General features: G+C 42.4%; 2 protein-coding genes across 9 annotated transcripts in view; both read right to left on the reverse strand.

The window, feature by feature from the left end:
- pcnt (pericentrin) overlaps positions 1–9,872 on the reverse strand; it is a 316,492-nt gene extending 306,620 nt beyond the window's left edge. For all 8 annotated transcript variants that reach the window (XM_041200682.1, XM_041200684.1, XM_041200683.1 and 5 more), the window contains exon 1: positions 9,618–9,872. In XM_041200682.1, the coding sequence (XP_041056616.1) occupies positions 9,618–9,665 (48 nt within the window). In that variant the 5' untranslated portion in view covers positions 9,666–9,872. The remainder of the gene's footprint in view (positions 1–9,617) is intronic.
- Positions 9,873–14,711: 4,839 nt separating this feature from the next.
- LOC121284766 (minichromosome maintenance complex component 3 associated protein) overlaps positions 14,712–17,581 on the reverse strand; it is an 87,123-nt gene continuing 84,253 nt past the window's right edge. The window contains exons 28-29 of the mRNA XM_041200349.1: positions 16,292–16,433; positions 14,712–16,133 (exon numbers count right to left, since the gene is read on the reverse strand). Coding sequence (XP_041056283.1) covers positions 15,951–16,133; positions 16,292–16,433 — 325 coding nt within the window. The 3' untranslated portion in view covers positions 14,712–15,950. The remainder of the gene's footprint in view (positions 16,134–16,291; positions 16,434–17,581) is intronic.

The raw sequence follows: 17,581 nt of genomic DNA on the forward strand, positions 1-17,581 counted from the left end.
TTCAGCAGTGGAGATGGAAACATAAATTACAAAGAGATATGAATAATTAACTGAATTGACAATAATGTGGCAAATAGATTGCAATGCTGGGAAGTGAAAGGTAATTAACTTTGAACCTAAGGAAGGGTAGATCAAGAGTGTTAATGGAGAGATGTTGGTATAGTGGTAATGTCACTGGACTAGTAATCCCAAGGCCCACGCAAATGCCCTGGGGACATGCAATCAAAACTCACCACGGAAGCTGGTGGAATTTGAATTCAATTAATAAATCAGAAACATAAAGCTGGTCTCAGTAATGGTGATCGTGACAAGTATCATCAATTGTTGTAAAAACTAATTACTCTAAGGAAAAAAATCTGCCTCAATTCAAGGGCAATTAGGCTGGGCAACAAATGCTGGCTGTACCAGCAACACCCATCATATGAAAGAATATAAAAAAAAACTTCAAAATGGTGAAAAGTTAGAAACAGTGGAAGAGGCGTTTGGGGGTCCAAGTACAAGTAGTCAAAGTACCTGGATCATAGAAAATAATCAAAAAAGACTAATGGAATGCCAGCTTTTATAGTTGGAGGACTACAATAAAAGGGCATAGAGGTCATGCTACTTATACAAAGCCCTAGTTAGACCACACCCAAGAGTAAAGTGAGCAGTAACGGGCACCAGGCTTTAGGAAGGATTTTGACCTTGGTGGGAGTGCAACATAGATTTACCATACTGATACTTGAACTCCAAGGACTAAATTACCAGGAAAGATTGCACAAACTAGGGTACATGCCCTGGAATAAAAACAGAAAATGCTGGAAATACTCAGCAAATTAGATAGCATCTGGACAAATTCAGATTGTAGTCAACTTGAGGCAAGTTTAAAAGATAACCTAACCCACCCCACCACCTCCACAGTGCTCCCCACAACTCAAATACTACCCTTTATCCCCAACATCAGGCCTCACACCTCTCACTCCTTCCACCTAAGTATTCACAAGTCCCACATTCTGGCTCAGCCTACTTCACAATCATCCAGTTCCCATCAGATGTCAACACTACATGCAACTTCTTCTACACAAAAACACTGCATGCAACTTCTTCCACACAAAAACAAACTGCTTCTTCACCCATCCCTAACAGTTAGTAACCAGACATAAACTCCATATCTTTAGAACTGGTAGAGGTTGGACCTGTTCCTGTATTCTTTAAACCTCAAGCCTCATTCTCATTCATTCAGTTCACCTATCCACCACTGCCTCCTTGGATTCTGATAGAGGGTCAACAATAAATCACCCTTTTTATAGCTCCTGGAAAAATATCCTTTCACTTGTGAACAGGGTCCTTCACATCCATGACCTTGCTGTGGATGATTGCATTGTCATGACTTTGACTGAAGCTTAACTCATGAATGGCAACACCTTACACCTTTCCCAGCCCAAGCTTTACCAAATCACACCTTAGTATTTTCCCTTAGTCCTCATGAAACTTCTCTGCCTTAGGTGCACTGGAATATGGTCCAATCCTTGCTGTCTACTACCTTCTAAAAAACTCTCTGGGTGAGGCTTGAGAGATATCTTCTTTTCCACCTGCAGACTCTTCACTCTCAGTAGTTTCAATCTCAACCCTCAGCTTCATTTTCCCCTCTACTTTCCCTGCCTTCCTTAAATCTCTGCTTCCTAATAAACATATCATCCCATAACCATACCCATCTCCAATGGCCTCGATCGTTGACAGGCCCATTTCCAATCATGTCCTGGTATCCCTCACCACCCACATTCTCTACATCCTTCTAAATCCACCACCTGATGCACTTGCTCTGTCAGTCATTCACAACTGACTTTTCTAAATCCCAACCACTTTGACTGACTCTTCATTCATTCCTTCCAGAGCAACAATGGAGTTCAACCACCCTCTCACTTCCTTCAACACCCAGTAAAAACCTTTACCTTCTCCCACCTCAGCCTTCACAAATGGTAAGGACCCCCTCTCCACTCTCCATACGCCTTCAATGCTTCAAATTCAAGCAGCTCTTGTAAAACAGTGATAATTTCAGGATCATTCTGGAAAGGAAAGATATTCCTCAGCTTCTTGCTGGCAATCTTCTTAGCATCCCCACAATTGTTCCTTGCACACTCAAAAAGCACTTCAAGCTCTTGGATTTAACACTAAAATAGACCACCCATTCAACTGCCTCAGCTGCTTCTCCTCTCCATCCCCTCTTGCCCACCAAGCCAAACCTCCAGGACTTAAGCAATTTCTCACCTCTGACCCTGTTATTTTTCTCTAGTTTCTCTCCCATCTCCACTCAAGCTTTTTCCGAGATAATATTGTCCTTAAGACCGACCACATGTTCCTTTAAATCCATTTACATTAAAATGCTGATCAAACATCCTTTCCTGGTTCCCTGTCAACTAACATGTTGAATGGTTCCCTCTCTTTAGACAAGCTTCCTTTCCTTTCAACATTTCTCCCAACAAACCCTCCTCCTCAGGCAACATTTCTCCCTTGCAGACCACTGCCATATTTCCAACTTGTTTTATATTAAAGTTCTTGAACATGCCATCTCTCAAATCCATGCTCATTTTCCCTCGAGCAACTCAAATGTACGAATCTATTCAATCATGTTTCAGTCCTTGCCAACGGTCCTGGACAAAGTCTTTAGGAGACATCATCCAGCAGTAGGCTGATGAACCAGTTCCACCTCTCCACAACTTCTCTCAACCCTTCCACTGCTTCAGCTTTCATACCTCTTATCCAACATCCAATTTTAGGTGGTTACAATTTCTTCCAGTTAAGCAGTGGGACAAAAGCTTCCACCACAACTCACTGATTCCATCCCCCTCCTTAGCCACTGTCTCAGGCTGAACCAAACTGTTCACAACCTCAATGTTTTATATGGCCTTGAGCAAAGATTCCAACCCCATATCCCTTCCATTACAAAGATCGTCACCATCCACCTCCAACTTCTAAGTCATTCTTCTCTTCCCTCAACTCAACCCATCAGCTACTGCATGGACCAGCCTTCCTTACAGGGGCAACAAGAAGCATATAGAATACAGCTGGCCTAAGGGGAGATGCAACGTAACAGCTGAACTTAAACTTTTCCCATTCCAAAATTCCCAATCGTCAGTAACATATATGCTGGATTTCTCAGCAGCAAAGGTTCTACAAAATTTGCCAACATTAGCAGTCTATGGAATCTACTTCAAGAGTAGAGAGATGACAGGTGAGCTACACTCCCCACACTAAGCAGCAATATAAAACAGCAGAGAGCTCTCTGGATTCAAAGTGCAACAAAAAGAGGGGAACAGTTGCAAAGTTTTTTCCTTCCCCCCTCGAGCATTACACTAACATGCAACAATTGTTTACGATACGGCATTTTTTTAGCTACTGAGAAATTGGTATTGCAGAAAGGATCAATAATGTTCATAGCACCCATCTTACAAATTGAATTGAGACAGAATTGGAAACGATCGTTCATTTCAGTACCAGTAAACACTTGCAAGACTTAATATTGTAGAAAGCCTGGAGGAGTATAGAAAGTACAGGAGTGAAGTAAAAAAGGATATTTGGAAAGCAAAGAGTGGACATGGAAAAATATTGACAGGTAAAGAAAGTATTAAGATGATTTAAGAGTACATTAAGAGCAAGAGAATAACTAAAGAAAAGGTGGAGCCTATCAGAGATGTACATGGTAAATTCTGCGTTGATGAAATGTGAACGGGGTTCTCAATGAATACTTTGTCTCTGTCTTCACTAAAGGAGAGAGGTGATGCAGATATTCTAGTTGAGGAGGAGGAATATGAAATGTTACATACAATAAGCATAGTGAGAGAGGAAGTACTGAAGGGACTGGCATCCTTGAAGGTAGATAAATCACCAGGACCAGATGGATTGTATCCCAGGCTGTTACAGGAAACCAGGAAGGAAATAGTGGATGCTCTGACAATCATTTTCTGATCCTCACTGGAGACTGGCAAGGTACTAGAGGATTGGAAGTCTGCAAACATTTCACCAATATTTAAAAAGGGTGTGAGGGAGAGGCCAGAAAATTATGAACCAGTCAGTCTGACTTCAGTGATGGGCAAATTATTGGAATCAATCCTGAGAGGTAGGATAAACTGTCACTAAGAAAGGCATGATTGATCAGGGATAGTCAGCATGGCTCTGTTAAGATCGTGTCTTACTAACTTAATTAGAACTCTTTGAGGAAGTAGCAAGGAGGGTTGATGAGGGTAGTGCAGTGGATATTGTCTACATGGGTGTTAGCAAGGCATTTGAGAAGGTGCTATATGGCAGACTGATCAGAAAAATAAAGGCCGACGAGACACTGGGAAATGTGGCAGGTTGGATCCAAAATTGGCTCAGTGACAGGAAACAAAGGGTAATGGTTGATGGATGTTTTTGCAAATGGAAAGCAGTTTTCAGTGGCGTTCCACAGGGCTCAGTGTTGGGATCTTTGCTGTTTATATTAATGATTTGGTCTTCAATGTGAGAGGCATGACTGGGAAGTTTGCAGATGACAAAAAAATGGCCGTGTAGTTGATAGTGAAGAGGATAGCTATCGTCTCCAGAAAGATATCAATGGTTTGGTTGAGTGGCTGCAAGTGGCAAATGGAATTCAATCTGGAAAAGGTGTGTGAGATAATGCATTTGGGGGTGGTGGGGGCAAAAAAGCAAAGGAATACGCAATAAATGGGAGGATATTGAGAGGGATTGAGGCAGTGAGAGACCTTGGATGCTTGTCCATAGGTCCCTGAAGGTGGCAGGAAAGGTGGTCAAGAAAACATATGGAATGCTTTCCTTTATTAGGCGAGGCATTGAATACAAAAGCATGGATGTAATGATGCGACTGTATAAAACACTGGTTAGGCCACAGCTGGAATTTTGTGCATCGTTCTGGTCACTACATTACAGGACAGGTATAATTGCCCTGGAGAGAGTACAGACAAGAACGTTGCCAGGGCTTGAAAATTACAGCTATGAAGAAAGATTGACTCAGGTTGTTTTCCTTAGAACAGAGGAGGCTGAGGGGTGACCTACTTGAAGTGTACAAAATTATGAGGGGCCTAGATAGGGTAGACAGGAAAGACCTATTGTTTCCCCTGGTTGAAGGGCCAATTATTAGGGGGGCATACATTTAAGGTGATTGGTAGAAGGATTAGCGGGGACAGGAGGAAAAATGTTTTCACCCAGAGGGTGGTGGGCATCTGGGTTGAGGCCAAAATTCTCAACTCATTTAAAAAGCCAACTGGATCTGCACTGGAAGTGCTGTAACCTGCAAGGCTACAGACCAATGCTGGAAGGTGGATTAAAATGAGCAGCTAATTTTTCTCCTTTTTTTGGCCAGCACAAACACAAAGGGTTGAATGTCCTCTTTCTGCACTGTTACTTTTCTATGATTCTATTTCTTCTATGATTATAAATAATACACCATACAGTACTACTATGGATTATTAATCAAGGAATAGCTTTACAGAGAAATTGCTGCTTTAAACTTCATGGCTACACCAAGTTCTTTATCATCTCAAAACCTTCTGCCTACACAGTTTTTTTTAAAGATACTGTTCACTAAAAACAAAAGATGGTCTCAAATGCAAGTAAATCTAGTCCAGTGAATTAACAGTTCAACAACAGATAGTCAATAGGATTTATTTGATTTCTGTGCAGATCTAGAACATGCATTCATTATGGATCAGGTCTATCACAATTTAGCATTACTTCCCAAATAAAGCTTGATGCAGACAAGCAGCATATCACAAACTTTTAAGTTATATTTGGATTTCATGTGACAACACTGCCAAAACATTACTTCATTATGGCTGTATTGTTGTCAACAGTAAAGATGATTGAGCTACATCCATCTGTAAATTACAAACCATGCAGTTGAAGTGGAACACATGATTTTCAAATAAGGTTATTTCACTGCAATAAGACAGTCAAAATTACATTCCAATTCATCTAAAAATCTGCATATTTTTAGTAAATATCATCTTCCATCAGTTGACCAAAGCTAAATGGTTTTTTTTTGTTGTTTTCACTTTCTCATAAGCTTTTACAGTATCGTACTTTAATACTTCCACCTGAAAATCATATTTTATAAAATGTACAATTTAAACACCAACCAACACAAGACTTTCTGGAGAGGGACCAAATCCCCTTCTGAATTCCATCATTGAAAATGGATAGTAACAGGGGAAACAAACAGGCAGATCCTGACATTCAAAATTACCAAGCACGATCAGTACCACTACCAATGGTAATCAAATTGAAAAGTTTCTCTCTCCAGCAATTTTTTCAGCAACTTCCCTTTGACTACTCCCTCAAAGTTTCAATCCCATTTCACTCATCCATTGGTTTGTTAGTAGAAATAATGGAGTATAAAAGAGGAATAACACTTCTCACAGGTGGCTCACAACACTCTTTGGAGTGGCTCATCCAGTATTGGTCCTCACTTTCACCCAGCTCTCACCTGTGACTCCAAATAGTTGTTAGCACTTCACAGTGGCCATACACCAGTAAACCTTGTGAGGGTAGCCATCAGTACTCCTATCCTTGGTGACTTCAGGATTTGTCTACCCTGACATGTGAAGATGGATTCCAGCAGACTGGGTGGATAACCAATCTAAGGTCCAATGGTTTTGAAGTGAGTCAGCACAGTGTTACGGTACGTGTAAAACTCAACAAGACACAGATCACCCACTGGTCTATCTAGACTCGTCTTGTCACTGGTCAGGATGAGGGATTGAGGCTGACAAAGTGCACCATTCCCTTAATACAATCCAGTTCATCCGCAGGTCATGTTCATCATCCATCACCCATCCCCCTGTTAGGCAATGGCTGAACGATGTTGCATCAGGTGTAGATTCAATGGAATCTGTAGCCATGAACCTACACACAGGCAGCTCAGGTCATTGGGTCATTTTTCACTGGAAGGAAGTCGTGGAACTGAGCAGCCCCCCTGAGCAACTCTTTTCAGGACCACACTGCTCACTATGCTAATGGCGAATGGACCAGAAAAGGTGCCCTTAATCTATGCTTCACCTCCCGGACCACCACAACTGGCACGCATCAATGCAGTCGTAAGTCAATGTCACCACTTGTACATGGAACATATGCACCCTCACAGACAATCCAACATGCTCTTGCCAGATCACTGCCCTCAGTGAGACACGTCTACCTGGGGAGGGTCAGCTCAAGGAAATCGGTGCAGGTTGACATGCTTTTAGTTTGGGTGTGGAAAAGAGAAATGGTGTGAAGCTGGTACAGGCTTTGCTTTCATGGACCATCTCTTCAGGTAGTTGATTTGCCTTCCCAAGAGTGTTAACAATTGTCTGATGGTGCTTAACTCCTCAGGAACAGTAGCAGACAAGCAACTCTTATCAGTGTATACACCTCAAACATGACCAACCCTGATGAATCCAAGGATAGGTTCTATGATCAGCTCCACTCCTTGACTGCTACTGTGCCAAAGTCAGACAAGCTAATCATTCTTGATGATTTCAATGCAAGAGATCACCAGGCATGCGAAGGGGTCATTGGAAAAAAACAGGGTTGGCTTTTTGAACAGCAATGTCTCCTCTTGCTGAAGATGTGTGCTGATCATGTGCTCTTAATCACATCAGTTTACCACCTCCCTAATCACAAGATTTCCTGGATGCACTCCCATCCTATGCATTGACATCTAATCGATTAGGTGATCCCCAGGCAGAATATGTGCGTGTAATGAAAGTCATATGGGGCATTTACTGTGGACTAACCAGCATCTTGTCATTTCAAAGCTAAGCATCGAGACTTCTCAAGGCTCAAACAGATAGTCATGATGGAATCTCTCTGAGAAATTCAAGAGTCGCCTGTGTACAGCAAAAATGGACACTCGTGGCACTGAGGATGACTGGACAACCAGTCAGAGATATAGGGTACTCTACTACTCTAACCTTAGTCTGACCTCTCAAAAGTATCAAGATTGGTTTGATGAAAACTATGACATAATCCAGAAACTACATTGCCTCTGCAGGCTTTACCTCAGTGACAAGGCATCACTATCCAAACACAATGCTAACTGAAAGATCCACAGGACTGTCCAACACAAGTTCTGAGAGATGCAAGACACTTGGCTGAATCAGAAAGCAGATAAACTTCAGATATATGACAACCACAATGGCCAGAAGAGATTCTAATGTGCTCTGAAATATGTCTAGGGACCCCAGTCTACTGGTTAATCACCAATCCTTGGTGCCAGCAGGTCAGCATTGCTCACAGAAAAATTCTAGAAAGATGGGAAGAGCACTTGAACTACATCCTCAAATCAGCCTTCATTCATCAATGAAGAATCAGTCACCAGCTGGTACCAGTTGCCATCAACCATCAACTAGTCTGATGACCAGCCAACAGCGTCAAATAGACAAACGCCATCAACCTCCTGCTGTCAGAGAGTCAGCGTAGTTTTAAAAAAGGTCAAGGAACCTCTGATATGCTGTTTATAGTTAAACAAATCCAGGAGAAATGCCAAAAACAGATCACTACACCAAGTTTCTTAACTTGATCAAGAATTCTGACACAGTCAGCCCTGAAGGCCTTTGGAAGGTAATGGAGAAATTCAGCTACCCTGAGAAATTCATCACAATGGTTCAACAATGAGCCCAAGATTTCAGTCCATGGCCAGAACCTGTCAGCATTGGATCAGTTCACTTATCTCAGCAACACACTCACTCAAGCTGTCTTTATTGACAAGTCACATGCAAGAATTGCCAAAGTAATTACCTGACACTCCCCTACCAAAGCAAATCATCAATGGAGAGTTTGAGTCTGGGTGCACTCATGATGGCCAAAAGGAAAGGCTATGAGGACACTCAGAAGGCTTCACTTCTACAACATCAAGTCCTGGGAGAACCTTGCTTTGGCACGAACAATTAAAACACAGTGCAGCCTCCTTTGAAAGCAAGTGCTCGTCAGAGGAGAGAGAAGATCCAAAGAGAAGAAATCCCAAGCTTGTCCAAAACTCAGTCATCAGCAGTATTCCGTCCTAATTGCAGCAGAACCTTGCGGGTACAGGTCAGCCTGAGCAGTCACCTACGTACCCACCGGAACCTACCAGACACCCGGTGATGTACATGGTCATCTTAGCCTTGAGAGACAAACGAGAATGAGTAAAAATATTGCAGCTTCATTGCCAGTTTCCTCTCTTGTAAACTAATGCAGGAGTTACAGCCAGTCTGCACAGGAATCCAGATTATTCACATATTGTTGTATAATGTTGTACATAGTGATATTTCAGTTACAACCATGTTAAGGCTTCCAGATACAGGGGGTCTGGTGTACTTGCAGTCAGTTTTCATCCCTCTGCTGAACACTGATTCCTACTCAATCACAACGACCACCATTAAAAATGAAATCAGGCGCTCACTTCCCTTATTCTGCTGTACCTACTGCTTCCACTCACTACTGGAACTTCCTATCTAGCTTTCCACCGTTGCACTTGATTTACTATAATAAAAACAGAAAGTACTGGAAAAACTCAGCAGGTCTGGCAGCAGCTGCGGAGAGAAACCGAGTTTCAGATCTCCAGCATCCGCAGTATTTTACTTTTACTTGATTTACTATGAGGTTAACAGTTAACCCCAACTCTTTACCTTGGCTCTTGCAACCTCCAGCTTCTTGCGTCTCTCTTCATCCTCCATGATATCGGGTATTTTGAGTGGCGGTCCCCTCGTCTAGGTGTTTGGCCACTTCCTCTCTCCGACACACAAATTGGATGAGTTGCCTCTTCCCAGGGTATCTCCAATCCCCCCTGCAAGGACTGTGACACACTGCAACCCCCACAACTACCTTAATACACCCTCATCCCTGCTGCAAATGCTCCTCGCTTCCCACTTTCAACATGGCCGCCATAACTGACAGCGCCGTGAGCCTGCCACCGCTCTCCTAGCCCCGCCCACTTCACCAATCAATCTTCCCGCCCGCACGTCCGGCCCCGCCCTCATCCCGGTCCTCCGCCAATCGGTCAACGCCTAAGTGCGCTTGGCCCCGCCTTCTCTGCTTTTCCACCAGTCGCTTATCTCTGGCGCCGTTCGTGGCTCCGCCTTCTCCCCGCCTCCCTCACCGCCGCAACCGTTATCCGCTTCAACCAATCGCGCGGTGCCCGACTCTCGCCGAATCAAATTTCAAACAGTAAACACACAACGAGGCCAATTGGCCAGCAATTTTAGCCAATCATAAAGAGGCGTGCAAAAAACCGGGAAATTCAAGTCAGCCAATAAAATCACAGCAAGGCAAACGTGGATCGTTCACAGGACCAATGATCGTTGTGTGTGTACAGGCTGGCTGCTGTTTCGTCGAGTGTGACCCTAAACTCACCTCCAGCAGTGTTCTCTGTTGATGCCCACCCCCCCTCCCCAGGAGCGATGTCTTTCCACAAAGACGGCGCGCCATAAACTGAGCCCGGTGGCGGGAAATCGACTGCGCGGGCCGCTAACCGCGCAGAGCCGAAGAGGCTAGGTGGTTTGTACACAAAATAACCGACAGGGTTATTAACGCTGCAGAGTTGAGACTATTCTTTTCGATGCTGCTACGAGCAACACAGGATTAAAAAATAAACAACATAGGGACATTTCCTTTGAATACTTTCCTTTTGTTATACATTTTGGTGAGAAGAATGAGGGGCGGTAGTATAGAGACACAAGATTCTGCAAAGGTCGAAGTTGAGAACGTTGTTTTAAAAAAACACAATTCGGATTCTCACCTTTATTGATAGTGGAGCAGTATGCAAAAGCAAGATTATCAACTTTTATAAATCATTGAACAAAAACAAAAATACCTGGAAAAACTCAGCAGGTCTGACAGCATTTGCGGAGAGGGATACAGTTGACGTTTCGAGTCTGTATGACCCCTTCATCAGAACTAAAGACATAGAAATGAGATGAAATATAAGCTGGTAGAGAGGGGTGGGACAGGTAGAGCTGGATAGAGGGCCAGTGATAGGTGGAAGCCAAGAAGAGATTGCCAAAGATGTCATAGACAAAAGGACAAAGGGGTATTGACTGTGGTGACATTATCTAAAGGATGTGCTAATGGTGACATTAAGGGAAGCAAGTGGCCCTAGTGCGGGTAGGGTGGGGGGAAGGGATCTAAATGGGCTAAAAGGTGGAGATAAAACAATAGATTGAAATAAATTTAAAAAGAGAGAAAAAAATGTATAGTGTAAAAAATTATAAATTATTGGAAAAGGGGGTGGGGATGGAGGAGGGAGTTCATGATCTGAAATTGTTGAACTCAATATTCAGTCTGGAAGGCTGCAAAGCGCCTAGTCAGAAGATGAGGTGCTGTTCCTCCAGTTTGCGTTGAGCTTCACTGGAACATTGCAGCAGGCCAAGGACAGACATGTGGACAAGGTGTGTTGAAATGGCAAGTGACAGGGAGGTCTGGGTTGTGCTTGCGGACAGACCAAAGGTGTTCCGCAAAGCAGTCACCCAGTCTGCGTTTGGTCTCTCCAATGTAGAGGAAGCCACATTGGGAGCAGCAAATGCAATAGACTAAATTGAGGGAAGTGCAAGTGAAGTGCTGCTTCACTTGAAAGAAGTGTATGGGCCCTTGGAGGGGGGAATTAAAGGGGCAGGTGTTGCACCTTCTGCGGTTGCATGGGAACGTGCTGTGGGAGGGGGTTGAGGTGTAGGGGGTGATGGAGGAGTGGACCAGGGTATCCCGGAGGGAATGTTCCCTGCGGAAAGCCGCTTGGGGGCGTAAAGGGAAGATGTGTTTGGTAGTGGCATCATGCTGGAGTTAGTGGAAATGGCGGAGAATGATCCTTTGAACGGGGAGGCTGGTGGAGTGATATGTGAGGACAAGGGGGACCCTATCATAGTTCTGGGAGGGAGAGGAAGGTGTGAGGGCAGATGCGCGGGAGATGGTCTGGACATGGTTGAGGACCCTGTCACCACCGTGGGTGGAAAACCTGGTTAAGGAAGAAGGAAGATATGTCAGAGGAACTGTTTTGGTAAGTGGCATCATCAGAACAGATGCGACGGATGTGAAAGAACAGAGAGAATGGGATGGAATCCTTACAGGGCGGGGTGTGAGGAGCTGTAATCGAGGTAGCTGTGGGAGTCATAAATCATTGCGTAGGCTCCAACTGCAGTATGATGTCATATGAACAAGTAGAAAGAGTAGGCCATTCAGTGGGCCTGCTCCGCCATTTAACAAGGTCTGGTTGATCTAGTAACCTGAAATCTGCATCCCACCTAACCCTGATAACCTATCACCCCCTTGCTTACCAAGAACCTCTGCCTTAAAAATATTCAAAGACTCTGCTTCCACCCCCTTTTGCGGGAGAGTTCCAAAGGCTGACGACCCCCTTTAAAAATTTCTCCTTTTCTCTGTTTAAAGTTTTTCAGAGAACTAACACAGGCATGAAGATCCAAATCACTTTCTATGCTTTATAGTTCTATCATTTATTGTCCATTCATACTTCACCATGATAAAGTGGAGAAGACTCTTATTGAACCTTTGCTGTCCATGTGAAAGTTCTCCCACAGTGCTGTTAAGGAGGTGCCTCCAAGACTGACCCAGTGACAATGAAAGAATGGTGATTGTCTGAGATAGGATGATGTGGGACTTGATTGATAATGTTGCCTTACACCTACTAGATGGAGCTTGGAGGTTAGGGAGCCTGTAACGAGTATATACTGCAGCTTTGGTGCATTAGTTAAGCAGGGAGTCAGTGATGTAAGCCATTTGCTTCCTTTTCTCATCGAGTCATTTGTTTGAACTGTACCTGGCTCTCATCTGGCAAGTATACATTCCACTTTAGAAACTTATTATTGATGTATGTGAATTCTAATTAACTTAACTTCCACAACCTTAATGTCACTTCCAATCATTTACTATTGAAACAGAAATGATTGTAATGTAGAAGGTATGATGGCCCAGTGCTACATGACTAGGTCCTGCAAACAGCAACGTAATTTAAGAGAAAATGTGGTAATTGTTTTGTTAATTGAGGGATAAATATTGACCAGGTCATTGGGAAGAACTCCTGTGTTCAAGGATTTTTAAAATCTACCTGAGGGGTAAAGTTGAGTTTAACATCTCATCTTAAAGATGGTACCTCCAATAATTGTCAGCCTGGTTGAAGCCTCTGAAGCGCCAGCAGAGTTAGAGTTGACAGTGCTGTTACTAAGCTAAGGCCAAAACCCAATTCTTGAATAAATAGATGTCTACTTATTCAGATTTTTTGAATAAAACAAGTAATCTTCCTGTATATGCTTTATTCATTTTCCTTTCTGTAAAGTCCAAACTGTACTAAAGACAAGGAACTTCAGTTATATTGTTCTTAGAATAATGATGCTAAAGGGGATTTTTAATAACAAGGAACATGTGAATTTGAGCCCACAGGCAGTCACTGATGTAAAGGGGAATAAGATAAGTAAGACAACCCAAGATATAACACAGATGAGGCCAGGGAAGGGAAGATAAGACAGATGGAGAAATTAATTTTTTTAAATTCATCCACGGGATGTGGGCTTCACGGCCTGGGCCAGCATGTATTGTCCATCCCTGGTTGCCTTTGAGAAGGTGGTGGTGAGCTGCCTTCTTGAACCACTGCAGTCCATGTGGTGCAGACACACTCTCGGTGCTGTTAGGAAAAGAGTTCAGGATTTTGACCCAGCAACAGTGAAGGAACGGCATATTTCCAAGTCAGGGTGTGACCTGGTGGGGAACTTCCAGGCAGTGGTGTTCCCATCTATCTGCTGCCCTTGTCCTGCTAGTTGGTAGTGGTTGTGGGTTTGGAATGTGCTGTCTGAGGAGCCTTGGTGAATTCCTGCAGTGCATCTTATAGATGTTACACACTGCTGCTACCGAGTGTCGGTGGTGAAGGGAGTGAATGTTTGTGGATGTGGTGCCAATCACCTGGATTGCTTTGTCCTAGACAGTGTCCAGCTTCTTCAGTGTTGTCAGAGCTGGCATCAAATCTTGAGATGAGAGAGATTTAATTTTAAGAGAAAAGTACAAAGACTTTGGGGTAAGCACTGTTTAGAAACACAACACATTTGGCAGCATCTGTGGAGACAAACAGTTAACTAATCTTCAGAACTATTTCAATCATGAGTTAAATGGCCTGTGAGTTCTATAGATGATGACATTCTGAGAAATCTCATGGCCCATGTGACCAAGGTTAAAAGGGGTCGGTGTTGTTCACTACATTAGCCAGATGCTAATGGGGAAATTGTGCATCATTGCATTTAGTTTAAAAACAAGTGTTTGACACAAGTTTAGCATGTGGTGTCAAGTGTCATAATTGCACAGCCAGTTTATGGGAACAAAGTTAATGGGCCTGTTTGAAGGTTAGGAGCTTGCAGAAGAAAGTTCAGAGCTGGATAAATGACAAATCTGTTTAAACAAAATTGAGCAGTGTGAGAGATAGAGAAAAGCAGAATGACATGAGAAAGACAAGGAATTAAAAAATACACAAGTGGTGGTTCTAGTTTGGGATTGCAGCCATTTTGCACATAGTGGAGCAAGAGAATAAGCAACTGAATTTTTTCTTCATTTCTGAAGCAAAATTGATTATTACAAAAATAAATTAACTCTTGCAAGAGATGAACTTCAGAAACCAGTCGGTATCCAGTGATGTATGCTGAATGCTTGAAAAGAACAGATTCATCCATAGAATCCAATAAAATCCACACAGCAGTTTTAATATAGAATAATGAGACCAAAACTCAAATGCATATTGTTCATGATTTTTTTTTAATACAGGCAGAAAACTCAGTTCCTCACTTAATAAGGATTTATTCCGAGTCTGTTATCTCAGGAGAAGCTGCACATCACACTTAACCACACTGTCAAAACACACAGCGCCTGCCAGAAGATCCAATTTAATACAACTAATGAACCTGTCCAATGTAACACTGGGTGATTACGTGCTCCTGTTCAGTTGCTGTTACTGGATGGCAGCCAGTCATTTCAAATGAACGTAATTACAGCTTCTGTTTAATGTTTAAAAAGTAATGCTTAAAACATTATAGAACAGAATTCCCATGCTAATTAAAGCATTCATGCACAAATTGAATCTTAGATGTACCTAACCCTTAACTGGAAAGGTACTAGAACAAATATCTAGAAACACGTACTACAGGTTACCAACACTAAGAAAGCAGTTTAAAAATCTAATTAGGGGCCTAGATATGTCATTAGTCAATATTTTGACACATCCCTCTTGGGAAGCTTGTTTATATTCTGATATCTTTTTTAAAACAACTTGCATTGTGGTTTCATACCAGAAGTTGCACACTTCAAAGGACCAGACAGATAAACTTTTCAGTTTCTTTCAGATTCTTAGTTCCAGAAAGTCCAACATGTGATCTGAACTTCAATTTTTCTCTCCCACCTTTCTAAAATGGGATAAATGATCTGAGAAGCACACCAATATTGTATTTTAATTCTGAGAAGTCACAGAGTCACAGTATTTTTAAAAACCAGTGGACCAAATTTCCCTAATGCTTATTGCTTAAGCTGCACAATTTTTTAATCGTAGCTACAGGTTTCCTCTTTCAGTCAAGTTATCCTTAAAAGGCACAGGACACCATGCCAAAATCTTACAATTACCACCCACACCTTTTACTGGAAGAAAAACATTTTCTGGATGGTAGCACATCACCAGATGGCAAATGTGAACATAACTTTGGCAAGAGATACAAGTACAAAGTAAAGTTTCTGCAGCAAAAGAAATAAATGTTTGGGAAACAGCAAGGAGTGACTTGAATAAAGTCAGATTTCAAATATTGTCTGGAGTATTGTTATAAATTAAATTGTGTAATCTTAATGACTGTACAAATACTGAATCCATATTTCAAAGGATGGAACAATGGAAAGGAGAAAAACATTCAAATAGGAGCAGTGAAGCACCACCCAACTACCACGCAGTGCGTTTTAATATACCCCAAACATGGGCTGTTGTGCTGTTTCCATCATGTGTCGGTTATATCTAGTAATATGGACAGGTGACGTTCACAAACCAATTCTTCTTCTTGACTGGCTCGGATCAACCTTTTAAACTCTTTCAGTTTGTCCGATAGCGTCATTGTTGAATAGTTCAGGCAATCAGAGTTATTCATACTCATGTCCTTACTGTGCCCATTATTAGCAACCTCCTAGGATGTGAAAAATTTAAAGCAGATTAGATGGCTTCAGGTTTCCAATTTCAGAAATATAACAGGAGCGGAATTAAAGAACAAATCAATCAAGTTGGAAGAACAACTTGTTGCACATCAAACTACACAAAATAGCAATAATAGGAATACTAGTAGACCTGTGGTGTGGTTGGAGTAGAAACTCGGTGCATGGGGACAACAACTTCATCAGCGGAGACCAAGGTCTGTGGGAGGTAAAGGGGGAGAGCAATTGAATCCAAAGGGCCCTCATCCAGCCAGCGATACAGTTGCTCCTCACACCTGGAAATGGCACAAAACACGTGAAATTATCTCTAGATGCATTACAAATTGAATGGTGCAATTATAGTTAGCCTTTCTCATACTACCAGATTGTGTGAGGTTATGTTTATTTGTGGCGCAACACTAAGGAGAGCACTACCTGCACATGCACAGTTGCAGTCAGTCCGTGTCAACTGCTTGCATTAAAATGAACAAGTTGGCTTGACAGAGACTAACAATAAATAGTTGCTTGTTAGTACAGAACTTGAGTATTGCTGAAAATGATGTTGTCAAAGCTTTTCATCTTGCACTCATCAGACAGTTCACATGAATACCAAATGTAAAGGGAACGACAATTTATACTTCATGAGAAGGGAGTGCTGATTGGTTGAGGCCATGGAGAATGCACCAGTTAACTGAAGACTGACAGTTAACTGCCAAGCTTTGTTTAAATTCAAACTAGGCAGGTTGACTCTGGTCAAGACATTGCACCAAGGAATGAACCAGAGTCTACTTGCCAACCAATCAGCACTTTAAAAAAAAAATTCATTCATGGGATATGGGTGTCACTGGCTAGGCCAGCATTTATTGCCCATCCCTAACTGCCCTTGAGAAGATGGAGATGAGCTGCTTTCTTGAACCACTGTTGTCCGTGGTGTAGGTACACCAACAGTGCTGTTAGGGAGGGAGTTCCAGGATTTTGACCCAGCGACAGTGAAGGAGTGGCAATATAGTTCCAAGTCAGGATGGTGAGTGGCTTCGAGTGGAATTTCCAGGTGGTGGTGATCCCATGTGTCTGCTGCCCTTGTCCTTCTAGATGGTAGAGGGTTTGGAAGGTGCTACCCAAGGAGCCTTGGTAAATTTCTCATGAAGTATAAATTGTTGTTCCCTTTACATTTGGTATTTTTGCACTCATCAGGACAATTCACAAGATGGAAAACCTGTGTGTCTTTCTCAACAATACTAATAATTTCAATTTACCCATTTTTAGCTCTCTGTAGTCCTTAAACAACTGCAAGTTCTTGTACTTAGTCTATCATTTTCAACTGTTTCCACTGTAAAACACACTTCTGATGACTCAATAAATGAAGATATATAATCAGGAAAGTTCAGCAAATGAGATTCCCAACTTCCAACGAACCCAGAGGAGAACTGATTGTAATGACTAG

The sequence above is a fragment of the Carcharodon carcharias genome, chromosome 12 (assembly GCF_017639515.1).
Source record: "Carcharodon carcharias isolate sCarCar2 chromosome 12, sCarCar2.pri, whole genome shotgun sequence".
Taxonomy (NCBI): Eukaryota; Metazoa; Chordata; class Chondrichthyes; order Lamniformes; family Lamnidae; genus Carcharodon; species Carcharodon carcharias.